The sequence below is a fragment of the Rhinoraja longicauda genome, chromosome 13 (genome assembly GCF_053455715.1).
Source record: "Rhinoraja longicauda isolate Sanriku21f chromosome 13, sRhiLon1.1, whole genome shotgun sequence".
In the NCBI taxonomy this organism is placed as follows: domain Eukaryota; kingdom Metazoa; phylum Chordata; class Chondrichthyes; order Rajiformes; family Arhynchobatidae; genus Rhinoraja; species Rhinoraja longicauda.
Genome location: NC_135965.1, coordinates 21,930,454 through 21,945,201, shown reverse-complemented (window position 1 = coordinate 21,945,201; position 14,748 = coordinate 21,930,454). Strand labels below are relative to the sequence as shown.

Sequence of the window (14,748 nt, the reverse complement as noted above, 5' to 3'; positions counted from 1 at the left end):
ATTATTTTCTTACATACAGTCCAGTAGAATATTGCCATACCTAAGCACAATCCCAATTAGCAAATCAAGGCTGAGCTATCTTTCCCTCTCAACCCCATTCTCCTGCTTTCTCCCCATAACCTTTGACACTCTTACTAATCAAGAACCTGTCAATCTCCATCTTAAAAATACAGTCAACAAGTATGAGGTTACATTTTATTTCTCTGTGTTTTTCTGCGCAGTTGATAAAACTGCTCATATGAGCCTGCCTGCACTATTCTAGTGCTCCTTTTCTTTACCAGAGAAAGCAGGGGACTGCGGTCGGCAACGCAGCCAATCTGTGGCGAAATTGAGACAATTACTCGCCACTTGGCAGGGACTGCTGTTCCCAGCGTGCGGACAAGCGATTGTGGATGATCTGTTCACAGGATCTACCTGATGCACGGGGCAGATGCAGGGAGAGGGCCGGGGGTAAGATAGATGACCAGCAAGTGATAGCCCAAAGTGTGAACAAGTCATAGAAATCTTTCGACATTGCACACAGCGCTCTGTTTAACAATCCTGATTCAAGACCCACCCATTGTGTGCGTGTCACTGGAGAAGGTGCAGTGTGTGACAGTGCGGAGAGAAATGCCATCATACCCATGCACTCTGTGAAACCCGTTCCTTATTTAGCTGAGACCCCCCCCGTTAAGTCGCTATGACGGCACCAGTCCCTCTGTGGATTGGCCGGACCCCACTGTCACCGTGGCAACGCTGAGCTTGTCCCGCATTCCGAGATGCCTCCAGCCCGAAAGGTTTTACACAGAACACAAACACTTTCCTTTAATCACACTGAATGGTTCCAGGAACCTGGAGCTCATTTGTCCGTGAGACTTTTCAGCTGTTTGCTAATGATTACTAAGGGTTGGCGGGGCCTATGCCAAAGAGCGCAAGGGAGCCGCCAGCAAACAAGTCAAGGGAGAATGTGGCTTGGTGATGGCGGGATCTGTGTTTGCATCAGCCCGCCCTCCCCTGCTCCCGTTTCCACAGTCTGCAGGGGACACCAGCGCGGGAAACAGAAAACTCTCTTGTATACAAACAAGCAGAGACAGTGGCGGCCTTTCACACTGAAGCACCATGCAGCGAGAACACACCACAGCATCAGCCTGGGCACCGTCACATCTCATAGAGGGGGAGAAGATCAGGGGAATGGACAGGGTGAACGCACAGAAACCTTTACCCAGGGCAGGGGAATCAGGAACTAGAGGACAGAGGGGTGATCTTACAGAGATATCTAACATCATGTGGGGGAATAGAGAGCATGAATGTCTGAAGAAGGGTCTCGACCCGAAACGCCACCCATTCCTTCTCTCCTGAGATGCTGCCTGACCTGCTGAGTTACTCCAGCATTTTGTGAATAAATACCTTCAATTTGTACCAGCATCTGCAGTTATTTTCTTATACATGAATGCACAGTGTCTGTTACCCAGGGTAGGGGAATCAGGAACCAGAGGATGGAGGGTGATCTTGGAGACACGTGTAACATCATGAGGGAGAATAATCTGTCGTGAGGTGGACTGTCATGGGGTAGACTGACTCCCTTCCCCCCCCCCCCACCCCCCCCCAATCTTTGCACATCCCAATCCTTTCCACTCGTCACTTTAATTTCATATTTCATGTATCTAGTGCTTTATGACTGTTGGCAGACCAATTTCCCTCCTAGGATAAATAGTTCTATTGTTTCGTATCATAGATAGGGTGAATGCACAGTGATTGTTACCCAGGGCAGGGGCATCAAGAACCAGAGGTCAGGTGGGTGATCTTATAAAGGTGGAGGCTGAGGGGTGATCTTACAGAGGTGTATAAAATCATGAGGGGAATGGATAGGGTGAATGCATAGAATCTTTTACCCAGGGGAGCACCCAGGGGAATGCACGACCATGGTTTTGTTTTGCTAATAGTGTTTTGCACAAATGTCCTGTTTTTGCAGTCTTTTAGTTTCCTCTGTGTTGTGTCATTTGTGGTCTTGTGCGTGGTGTGTGTCTATGTACCAGTGTGCTGCTGCAAGTAAGAATTTCATTGTACCTGCACCTCGCTGCACTTGTACATTAACATCTTCTTCCTACGTTATCAGGCTTCCGAACGGTCCTTCCATAAGCTAGGGTACTGTTCGATTCACCTCTACCCCATTGTGAACATTGGACTTAGTCTCTGGAACTGGAGCGCTACAATGCTGAGAACTGTATTCTGCACTCTGTATCTTCCCCTTTCTTCTACGGACTGTACGAGTTTGAATTGATTGTATTTAGCATGCAAAACAAAGCTTGTCACTGAACCTTGGTACACGTGACAACAATAAACCTAAACTGAAACCAATGATAATAAACTTGACTTGACTTGCTACAGAGTTCAAGGAACTGAAGGCAGTAGTGGAGTGACTAAAGTTGGTATTGTGATTGATGTATTAGTGTGACGTGTAACAAGACACAGTGAAAAGCTTTGTTTTGAGTGCTATCTGGTTAAATCATGCTGCACATGAGTACAATCAAGCCATACACAAGTTCAACAGGTTGTGCAAAGAGAAAAATCCCAGAGTGCAGAGTATAGTGTTACAGCCGATATAGTGTTACAGAGAAAGTGCAGATTAAAAAATTGCAAGGTCTGCAGTAAAGTAGGTTGGAAGATGGGGACTACACCCTAAAACTGTTTCCACTGCATCTCTATGCATCCTCGACTGCAGTGAAGTCACGGAACATTCTGGACACAAGGATGAAGTCATTTGCCTTCGACTACTTTAGTTGCAATTGATCCAAATAAAAAAGTTAATGTGTGGTCAGTAATGTTTTAGCGTGTAGTGTCACGGACCTAATAAGCAGGATTTGGTTAAACGAGATGCAGATGCACTCTGTGCCCCGACTCTGGATTGCCGCCCTGAGATTTTGGGGCAGTTTTGTCTCACGCCTTTTGTCCGGAGGCTGACAAAAGCCCCTTTCATCTCGTTGAACCAAGGCCACCTTTCGCTGGAGAGGAACAACCTAGAGCCGCGCGGCACAAGACGAGCTACCAGCTTTCCCGGCCATCTCATTTTGTTTTCCCTCCCTCCGAGTCTCCGCACCGCGCTCTCCTCTCTCCCCTCCCCCCTCCCCTCCGCCCCCCTGCCCCTGACACAGTGAAGTAATGCGAGGCCCTTCAGTATGGGGAGAGTGATGCAAGAGAACTAAGGCTTGCCTTTCAGAGGAGTTGCCTGCTTAGCATGCATCTCATTCAGTAGCTCTTTAAATATGTGAGGGGGGTGCAGTGCATCTTGCTCACTGCTCTACGCCTGTGTGTATACAGACTAGATGCAGTCATCAGTATGCAGAACACACAGAGCTTTAGGTTTAGGTTTAGACTTTAGAAATACAGCATGGAACGGGACCCCTTGGCCCACCGAGTCCGCGCCGACCTACGATCACCCCATGCACTAGTTCCATCCTACGCACAAGAAACGATTTACAATTTACAGAAACCAATCAACCTATAAACCACAGATAGACATAGTGCGGGAATAACTCAGCGGATCAGGCTGCATCTCTGGAGAAAAAGGAGTGTCTTTGGAGTGTGGAAGGAAACTGGAAATCCCAGAGAAAACCCATGCGGTCATGGAGAGAATGTACAAACTCTGTACAGACAGCACCCGTAGTCAGGATCGAACCGGGGTCTCTGGCGCTGTAAGGCAGCAACACTAATGCTGCGCCACCGTGCGGCCCTTTATTGTTCAGGTTTATTATTGTCATGTGTACTGAGGTACATTGCAAAGTTTTGTTTTTGCATGCTATCCAGACTTATCAGATAATACTATACATAACTTTAATCTTCTTCCTGCACATCCAACGAGTAACGGTAAGAGAGGGCAGATGAACAAGGAGAGTAGTGGAAAGGGAGTTTCGGTTTATTATTGTCATTTTTTTTTTTTCTTCATATTTCAGGTACAGCGCGGAAACAGGCCTTTTCGGCCCACCAAGTCCGCGCCGCCCAGCGATCCCCGCACATTAACACTATCCTACACACACTAGGGACAATTTTTACATTTACCCAGTCAATTAACCTACATACCTGTACGTCTTTGGAGTGTGGGAGTAAACCGAAGATCTCGGAGAAAACCCACGCAGGTCACGGGGAGAACGTACAAACTCCTTACAGTACAGCACCCGTAGTCAGGGTCGAACCTGAGTCTCCGGCGCTGCATTCGCTGTAAAGCAGCAACTCTACCGTTGCGCCACCGTGCCGCAAATATGTGTATGGAGGTACAGTGAAAAGTTTTGTTTAGTATGCTATCCAATGAGATCAGGTAATAAAGTACATAAACACTATCCTGCTTTTTTTTCTGGGATAGGTCAAGTCTGGATAGGTGAATGCTCAAAAAGCATTGTAGTGCATCAGTTCCAGAGACAAAGTCCACTATCTGCAATGGGGTTGAGGTGAATCAGACAGTGCCCTAGCTTATGGAAGGACCGTTCAGAAGCCTGATAACAGAGGGGAGGAAGCTGTTCCTGAGTCTGGTAGTGCATGCATTCAAATGTGGTCATCAGTATGCAGAACACTGAGAGACCACTCCTCTCCCCACACTAGTCAAACAACAATAGAACGAGTTACAGGCTGCCTAACTCCTGAAATGTTTCACAGTACGTTCATTCCCTTTAATCATGTAATATGTTTTATATTTAGATATTGATCTGATCCTAATTTGGAATTTAGTTTATTATTGAGACATGTACCGAGATACAGTGAAAAACTTTGCATGCTATCAGAGAGGCTAGTGATCAAGTGCAATTTAAGGTGAGACGGGAAAGATTTAATAAGAACCTGAGGGGCACTTGCTCAGTTTGGTAGAAGGGCCTGTTTCCTTGCTGTATGACTCTTTGACTCTAATTGAGTGTTTAGCTTTAGTTTAGTTTAGTTTAGTTTATTGTTGTCACGTGTCCAGAGATACAGTGAAAAGCTTTATTGTTGCATGCTATCCAGTCAGTGGAAAGACAAAACATGATTATAATCAAGCTGTCCTCAGTGTACAGATGCAGGAAAAGGGTACAATGTTAAGTGCAAAATAAAGTTCAATGAAGTCTGATTAAAGATAGTTCGAAGGTTTCCAATGAGGTACAGTAGATGGGAGGTTAGGACCACTCTCCAGTTGGTGAGAGGACGTTCAGTTGCCCGATAACAGCTGAGAAGAAACTGTCCCTGAATCTGAAGGTAAACATGTAGATGCAAAGTGCTGGAGTAACTCAGCGGGTCAGACAGCATCTCTGGAGAAAAAGGATGGATGACATTTTGGGTTGGGACTATCTTCAGACTGAAAGTATGGGATGGTGGGAGGGAGATGTAGAGCTGGAATCTGGAGGTATGTGTTTTCAAACTTTTATACCTCTTGCCCAATGGGAGAGGGCAGGAAAGGGAGTAACCAGGAAAAGACTGGTCCTTGAAGTACCTTGGGTTGCTCTGAGATGTTGTAGAAATGGAAGAGGTCCCATTTTCCTTGCGTAGGTTTGGCAGCTGGTGAGGTTCGCAGTGGGCCGTCCATGTTTCAGTAACCACAGAGGCTGCTGCTTTAATGAGAGGCTCCCTCAGCCTGAGCCTGGCTCTAGGCCGTAGCTGCAGCCCAGTGCCCGGGATTGTGCAAGTGTCGTTATTGTGGAAGTACCTGCAATTGTGGGCTGCATCAGTAAAGGGAGGGAAGCTGAATACAGAGGTGTAGTCAATGACTTTGTTGAGTGGTGTGGGCTGAATCACCTGCAGCTCAACACCGACAAGACTAAGGAGTTAGTGGTGGACTTTAGGAGGAGAGGAACACCCCTGTCCCCTGTCTCCATCAATGGTGTGGATGTGCAGTTCACCAAGGAGTACAAATACCTTGGAGATAGCCTGGACAGTAAACTGGACGGGTCTAGGAATGATGAAGCTCTGTACAAGAAGGGACAGAGCCAGCTGTACCTTTTGAGAAGGCTCCGCTCCTTCAACATCTGCAATAACGTGCTGCAGATGTTCTACCAAACGGTGGTGGCCAGTGCCATCGTCATCGCTGTCATGTGCTGGGGCAGCAGGGCGAAGGCCGCGGACGCCAACATGATTAACAAGCTCATCAGGAAGGCTGGCTCCGTCCTGGGGGTGGAGTTGGATTCATGGCAGGTGGTCTTGGAGGGGAGGATGCTCCTCAAACTGCAGAGCATCTTGGACAATAGAGCTTACCCTCTCCATGACACACTGGTCAACCTGAGGAGTACCTTCAGCAACTGACTGGGTTCCACCAAGATGCAGCACAGAAGGAGATCCTTCTTCCCTGTGTCTATCAAACTATACAACTCCTCCTCCTTCAGTCGTGGGGTAGATTGACTCCCCCCCCCCCCCCCCCCCCACAATCTTTGCACATCCCCAATCTTTTCCACTCGTCACTTTAATTGCATGTTTCATGTATCTTGTGTTTTATGACTGTTGGCAGATCAATTTCCCTCCTGGGATAAATAAAGTTCTATCGTATCGTATCGTATCGTTAGTACCCAGCGTTCACCAATAAGCAGTGAGCAATGAGAAGGGGAGGTGGCGTGTGGAGGGGAGAGGGAGGGCTGTTAATGAGGGAGGTTTATGTCAGAGATAGGGAACCAAAGGGAGATCGGTTCTGGATGCTTGCTCCTTCCCCGAAGTGGTACTTTGTCAAAACACCGTTGGGACTGAGGGGCAACATGTTCATCTCTGTTTCTCAGTGTGACTGGAAGGGAGACGAGCAAAGACTCAAGTAAGTCATAGTCATACACCACCCTGTGTATGACTATGTATGAAACAGGCCCTTTAGACAACCTGTCCATGCCGACCAAGATGCCTCGTCTACCCTCGTTCATATTTACCCACGTTTGTCCGCCCATTCCTTCTTCATCCCGCTCCCGTTGGGCAGGAGTTACAGAAGCTTGAAAGCACGCACCACCAGACTCAGGAATAGCTTCTTCCCCTCTGTTATCAGGCTTCTGAACGGTCCTTCCATAAGGTAGGGTTGTGTCCGATTCACCTCTGCCCCATTGTGGACATTGGACTTTGTCTCTGGAACTGATGTGCTACAATGCTGAGAACTATATTCTGCACTCTGTATCTTCCCATTTGCTCTACCTATTGTACTTGAGTTTGCCTTGATTGTATTTATGTATAGTATTATATGATTTGATCAGATAGTATGCAAAACAAAGCTTCTCACTGTACATAACAATAACGAACCTAAGCCTAAACCTAAACCAAGAGGTATTTAAGAAGGATCTGAACAAGCACTTGAATCGCCAAGCTGCAGAAGGCTGGTAATGGGATTAGTACAGATGGGTCCTTGATGGTCGGCATGGATGTTGTGGGCCGAAGGGCATGTTCCTCTGCTGTACTGTTCAATGTTCTATGTATATCAATCTTGTGGCAGCAAGAACAGTCTCTGCTTCCCCCACCCCTCCCCCCCCCCCACCCCTCCCCCCCCCACCGAACCTCCCCTCCCTCCCTCCCTCCCCCCTCCCTCCCTCCCTCCCTCCCTCCCTCCCTCCCTCCCTCCCTCCCTACCTCCCTCCCTCCCTCCCTCCCTCCCTCCCTCCCTCCCTCCCTCCCTCCCCCCCCCCCCCCCCCCCCCCGATGTCTCGTGAAAACAGTATGGGTGCCTCCTTAATAAAGGAAGGAATGTGTGATGGCTGGGAGCTTACCTAACGTAATACCCATGTAATTAGCGTTGAATACGATTCTCTCTGTTCGAGGGGAGTCACTCGGCATTAATAACGGGTTTAATGACAAGATCCCAATCCTAATTACTAGCTCCGCTGGCCGTAGAGTGCCGATCGCTCACAACATTGTCTTCGCCCAAGAACATCAATCTCCCGCAAACCGTCCGACTGAATATCTCTGTCACAGTCACTGACCCTCAATAACAAATGTCACAGTCTCCATTGAGGAAAAGAACTCCCATTTATTTGGCAAGTTTCACAACTCCAGGACTTCCCAAAGCTCACCCCGGCCAAAGTAGAACTAACGTTACTAAAGTGTTGTCAGTGTTGCAATAGTGAAGGGAAGCTGGGAGCCAATTAGTGCATCAGCGAGACGTATCCCTTGTGAAGCTCCTGTGTGAGTTGATGAAGATAGAGGGTACGGTAGACTCTGGAATCATGTGTAGAACACCAAGTGCTGGATTAACTCAGCTGCTCAGGTAGCATTTCTGGAGGACATGGACAGGTGACGTTTTAGATCGAGACCCTTCTTCAAACTCAACTGAAGAGCGTAACAGTGTGACCAAAACATCGCCCGTCCCCCAGAGATGCTGCCAGACCCACTGAGTTACTTAAGCACTTTGTGTTCTATGTCGTCTGTTCAGAAGTTTATAATCTACAGGAACAGAAGTAGGCCATTCGGCCCAATGAGTCTACTCCGCGTGTGTCAGTGTACCAGTGAAGGCAGACATTGGTGAGGACATTCACAACCTCCTTCCATTCATTAGCAAAACCTTTGGTCAATTGATTGATTTGATGGATTGATTGAAAAATACAGCATGGAAACTGGAACTAGGGTATTGTTAGTCTTTGGTGCTGGTGGGGTTTTTGAGTCAACACATGCTAGAGTTTAGTTTAGTTTAACTTACGGCAATGGAACAGGCCCTTCGGCCCACCTAGTCCAAGCCAACCAATGCTCAGTCATACACTAGTTCTATCTTACACGCTGGGGACTATTTTACAGAAGCCAATTAACTTTCAAACCTGTACATCTTTGTTATGTGGGAGGAAACTGCCGTACTCGGAGGGAACCCAGGAGAACGTACGAACTCCGTACAGACAGCGCCTGTGGTCAGGATCGAACCTGGGGTCACCGGTGCTGTAAGGCAGCAACACTACTGCGAGCCACTGTTCTGTGGCAGAGTTAATCACATTAATCACATTGATTAATCACATTGATTAATGTCATACCGTGTTAATTGTGAGTATGGAGTAAAGGTTTCTAGTTAAGGGAAAAAAATGTTTGAGAATGATTGGTATTAGTTTATGATTTGTCACGTGTACAGGGCCGGATTAACATAGTAGCAAAAGTAGCATTTGCTATGGGCCCCGCGCTTTCGAGGGCCCCGCGTTAAATGCTTGAAATCGGCATCCCACTGAGGGACGCTGTGTTGCGTGGCCTCTCACCAGCCGCCGCGGTTAGAACGTGTTGCCAACGCCGCGGTTAGAATGTGTTGGCGGCGGGGCTGCGTGGACCAATGGGCAGCCGGCGCGTCACCGCCCAACCGCCCAGTCTCCGGCCCTCTGACTCCACACACCTCAAAGATAGGAGTTTCGCCATCAACATAGGCAGTTATTCCTCTGCTCCAGCTAGCCTCTCCTGCGGAGTTCCACCAGGCTCCATCCTAGGCCCCATTCTCTTCTCTCTATACATGCTCCCCCTTGGCCAAATCATTCAAAGGCACGGCATTTCTTTCCACTGCTATGCCGATGACACTCAGCTTTACCTCCCCCTGAAACCCAACAACCAGTCAAATTTAAACAGCCTCTTACACTGCCTTGAGGACATAAAATGTTGGATGGCACAGAACTTCCTCCAATTAAATGAGAGCAAGTCTGAGGTCATCCTATTCGGCCCCCCCGACTCCATCAAATCGATAACAGGCAGTCTTGGAAGTCTATCCTGCCTAGTCAAACCGCATGTCAAAAACCTCGGCATGATATTTGACTCTGCATTAAAATTTGATAAGCAAGTCAACGCTGTGGTAAAAGCCAGCTTCTTCCAACTTCATACCATAGCTAAAATCAAACCTTTCCTCCAATTCGACGACACAGAAAAAATCATTCACGCTTTCATTTCCTCCCGCCTAGACTACTGCAACTCCCTATACACTGGGATCAGCCAATCTTCCCTGTCCCGCCTGCAACTGGTCCAAAACGCCGCAGCGAGACTCCTGACGGGGTACCCGTAAAAGGGACCAAATCACCCCGATTCTGGCCTCTCTCCACTGGCTCCCTGTACGGTACAGAATCAACTTCAAGCTCCTCCTATTCATGTATAAAGCCCTAAATGGACATTCCCCCCCCCCTACATCAAAAATCTTCTAACCCACCTCTCTAACTCCAGGTCCCTCAGGTCGGCCGACTTGGGGCTACTCACTATCCCCCGGTCTAGGCTTAAGCTCAGGGGTGACCGCGCTTTTGCGGTTGCAGCTCCTAGACTGTGGAACAGCATCCCTCTCCCCATCAGAACTGCCCCCTCCATCGACTCCTTTAAGTCCAGGCTCAAAACCTATTTCTACTCCCTAGCGTTTGAGGCTCATTGAGGAGGCGCTGTGAACTGTTTGCGTGCTACTGTATGTTTCATTTTTTTCCTTAGTACCTAATCAGATGTACAGCACTTTGGTCAACGTGGGTTGTTTTAAAATGTGCTATACAAATAAAATTGACTTGACTTGACTTGACCTCCGGCCCTCTGACTCCACACTCCTTCGGCCTCATCCAAACACTTCACTCCTCCAGACCTCTCTGCTCGAATATTGGCCTTGTCTCCCCACACATCCTGGCCCTCTCACTCCTCGCTCATCGGCTCTTTTCTCTCATGTCCCCGGGCCACTTTCACCACCACATCAACCCCCTCTCCACCTCCCCCCTCCCATCTCTCCACTCCTCCGGCCCTCCTTCTCCCTACTCCTCCGGCACTCTCTCCCCATTCCTCTGCACTTGCTCCACCGAATTCAGGCCTTTTCTCAGCCCCTACCCGTGTGTCTCTCTCTCTCTCTCTCTCTCTCTCTCTCTCTCTCTCTCTCTCTCTCTCTCTCTCTCTCATCTCTCTCTCTCTCTCTCTTCTCTCTCTCTCTCTCTCTCTCTCTCTCTCTCTCTCTCCCTCTCTCTCTCTCTCTCTCTCTCTCTCTCTCTCTCTCCCCCCCCTCTCTCTCCCCCCCTCTCTCTCCCCCTCTCTCTCCCTCCCTCCCTCCCTCCCTCCCTCCCTCCCTCCCTCCCTCCCTCCCTCCCTCCCACCCTCCCTCCCTCTCTCCCTCCCTCTCTCCCTCCCCCCCTCCCTACCTCCCTCCCTCCTCCCTCTCTCCCTCCCTCCCTCCCTCCCTCTCTCCCTCCCTCTCTCCCTCCCTCTCTCCCTCCCTCTCTCCCTCTCCCTCCCTCTCTCCCTCTCCCTCCCTCTCTCTCCCTCTCTCCCTCTCCTCCCTCCCCTCCCTCCCTCTCCCTCCCTCCCTCTCTCTCCCTCCCTCTCTCCCTCCCTCTCTCCCTCCCTCTCTCCCTCCCTCTCTCCCTCTCCCTCCCCCTCCCTCCCTCTCCCTCCCTCCCTCCCTCTCTCTCTCTCTGCTTCCCTATCTCTCTCTGCCTCTCTCTCTCCGTCGCTCTCTGTCTCTCTCCGTCTCTCTCTCTCTCTCTCTCTCCCTCTCCCTCTCCGTATCTCTCTCTCCCTCTCCCTCTCTCTCTCTCTCTCTCTCTCTCTCTCTCTCTCTCTCTCCCTCCCCCCTCTCTCTCTCTCTCTCTCTCTCTCTCTCTCTCTCTCTCTCTCCTCTTCTGGCGCATACTCCCAAAATCCTGCAACTCCCTCTCACCCATCCCAAAAGCTCGGGCCCTCTTTCTCACTAATCCCCCGGCTTATCTCCTCACTTCCGGGCCCTGTCTCCTCCTCCACTCTTCTACCACCTCCTCTACCCACACCTTGCATGCCTCTCAGCATCCACTGCTCCAGCACTTCCTACCCCTACTCCGTCCCTCTCACCCTATACCTCCAGTCCCGCCTTTATTCACTCCTCCAGCCCTACCTTTTCCACATTCCTCCAGCCCTCCGTCTACTTCTCTGGCACCCTCAGCTCCCACTCCTCCAGCCCTCTTCTCGCAATCCTCCGTCATTCTCCCCACAGTGGCACAGCGGTGGAGTTGCTGCCTTACAGCACTTGCAGCACCGGAGACCCGAGTTCCATCCCAACCACGGGAGCTGTCTGTACGGAGTTTGTACGTTCTCCCCGTGACTGCCTGGATTTTCTCCGAGATCTTCGGTTTCCTCCCACACTCCAAAGACGTGCAGGTTTGTATCTTAATTGGCTTCGTGTATATGTAAAATTCTCCTTAGTGTGTGCGGGGATTGCTGGTCAGTACGGACAGTGGGCCGAAGGGCCTGTTTTCGCGCTGGATCTCTAAACTAAACCCCTCCATCACACACTCTCTGAGAGTCCTGTATTAGGCCCATGGGCCGCTGTAGGCCTCGATACTGTAGGCCCGGACAGTGTAGGCTAACAGAGCTCATTAATGTTAACGGAGTTCGGGGAGCAGGGCCGAGTGTGTTCGGGGAGCGGGGCCGAGTGTGTTTGGGGAGTGGGGCCAAGTGTGTTTGGGGAGCGGGGCCGAGTGTGTTCGGGGAGCGGGGGCGAGTGTGTTCGGGGAGCGGGGCCAAGTGTGTTCGTCGCCTATTCTTGTTCTCCAGAGATGCTGCTTGACCCGCTGAGTTACTCCGGCACTTTATTTCTTTTTTTATAAACCAGCATCAGAAGTTCTTTGTGTCTCCTTACATGAGTACAAGCAAAGAGAAAAATACCAGAGCGCAGAATATAACTAATGCAGCACAGTGGCAATGTGGGGAGCAGCACAGTGGCGCAGCAGTAGAGCTGCAGAGATCCGGGTTCGATCCTGACTACGGGTGCTGTCTGTACGGAGTTTGTACGTTCTCCCCGTGAATGCCTGGGTTTTCACCAGGTGCTCTGGTTTCATCAATATCCCAAAGACGTGCAGGTTTGTAGCTTATTTGGCTTCTGTACATCGTCCCTAGTGTGTAGGGTGAACTAGTGTACGGGGTCCATTGTTCGACGCAGACTCGGTGGGCCAAAGGGCCTGTTTTCACGCTGCATCTCTAAAAATAAAAATAAAAACAAAACGTGTTTTTTTTTGCAGATTAAAAGGTGCAGGTGCCTATGTTGAATAAACATGCATGACACATGGCAGGGAAACAAAATAATGACTTTTTAAAAATGTTCTCGGGAACCAATGTCCTATTTCTGCACCTTGAGTCTGCTGAGGCTCAAAGTGATGGGTAACATTTGTGGACCAACATCACCACCTTGTGGCCACAACCTAGGCTGATAACATAACAAGACCAAACACATATCGAACAAAGTGCTGGAGTAACTTACAGGCAACATCTCTGAGTTTGAATTTGAGTTTAGTGTATTGCCAAGTGCCAGGTGCAGTGAAAAACTTTTGTTGCGTGCTAACCAGTCAGCAGAAAGAAAATACATGATTACAATCAAACCATCCACAGTGAACAGATACATGATAAGGGAATAATGTGATTAACGCTTAATGCAAAATAAAGCCAGTAAAGTCCGATCAAAGATAGTCCAAGGGTCTCCAATGAGGTGGATAGTAGTTCAGGACTGTTCTCTAGTTGTGCTCAGGATCATTCACGTAGGATGGTTCATTTGCCTGATAAAGGCTGGGAAGAAGCTGTCCCTGAATCTGGAGGAGTGCGTTTTCACACTTCTATACCTTTTGGCCGATGGGAGAAAAAGGATGGGTGGCGTTTTGGGTCGGGTGAAAGGTCCCGACCCTACATATTGCCCATCCTCTACCTCCAGAGATGCTCCCTGACCTGCTGAGTTACTCCAGCACTTTATTTTTATCTTTGGTATAAACCAGATCAGCAGTTCTTTGTTTCTAGAAGACCAATCACAGAATCACAGACCACACACTCATTACACCCCTGCCATCAGGAAGAAGGTACAGGAGCCCGAAAACTGTAATGTCTAGGTTCAGGAACAGCTTCTTCCCTACAGCCATTAGGCTATTAAACATCACAACCTCAAATAAACTCTGAACTACATAGCCTATTATTGTTATTATTGCTCTATTATTGGGTTTTTTTTATGTGTACGTATGCGTGTGTGTGTGTATGTATATACACATTGAACTTGTTTTCTCTCATTTATTATGTTGTTTACAGTGTAACATGTTTACATATTCTGTTGTGCTGCTGCAAGTAAGAATTTCATTGTTCTATCTGGGACATATGACAATAAAACACTCTGGACTCTTGACTCTTGAGAGTCAAGAATCAAGAGTGTTTTATTGCCATATGTCCAGAAATGGAGCAGCACCACAGATTAGTAAACATGGTATAATGTATTAGGAGTAAACCTAGGAAAGAGGTGGTGGTAAGACAAAGCCTGGAAAGTATTTGGCGGATACAGGTGAGAAGGGTTTGGTTCTCAGATGGGTTCAATGGTCAATGGTTCTTTATTATCACATGTATCGAGGTACAGTGAAATTCTTTCTGCATACAGTTTAGTGAATTATTATTATACATAAGTACAATCCCAGATAAAGTACAAAGTGTGTAGAAACAGCCCACTGAGACCATCTGTGTAGGAAGAAACTGCAGATGCTGGTTTAAACTGAAGATAGACACAAAAAGCTGGAGTAACTCAGTAGGTCAGGCACCATCTCTGGAGAAAAGGAACAGGTGATGTTTTCGGTCGAGACAGAAACTGAAGAAGGGTCTCGACCCGAAACATCACTTATTTCTTTTCTCCAGAGATGCTGCCTGATCCGCTGAGCTAGTTTGTGTGGTCCGCAGGGCCTGGAATCTCCCGGTCTTCCCCAGCCACCTCGCATCATTGAGCGTGGGTGTGGAGTCCGAGAAGTGCAGGAGTGTGTCGAGCCACAGCCCAGTAAAGCCCTCGGTGCAGCCTCGGGGGGGAGGAGAGGAAGTTGTTAAAGCAGGAAAAGTAAACATGAAAACAAATTAACTGGAACTGTTTGAAAACCCGTGTTGTGTCCACCAACACCA

General features: G+C 48.8%; 1 protein-coding gene across 1 annotated transcript in view; it reads left to right on the top strand.

Annotated features, from left to right (window-relative positions):
* The first annotated feature begins 6,677 nt into the window (after positions 1–6,677).
* eif2b5 (eukaryotic translation initiation factor 2B, subunit 5 epsilon) overlaps positions 6,678–14,748 on the top strand; it is a 37,822-nt gene continuing 29,751 nt past the window's right edge. Inside the window, exon 1 of the mRNA XM_078409773.1 lies at positions 6,678–6,730. Within this exon, the coding sequence (XP_078265899.1) occupies positions 6,678–6,730 (53 nt within the window). The remainder of the gene's footprint in view (positions 6,731–14,748) is intronic.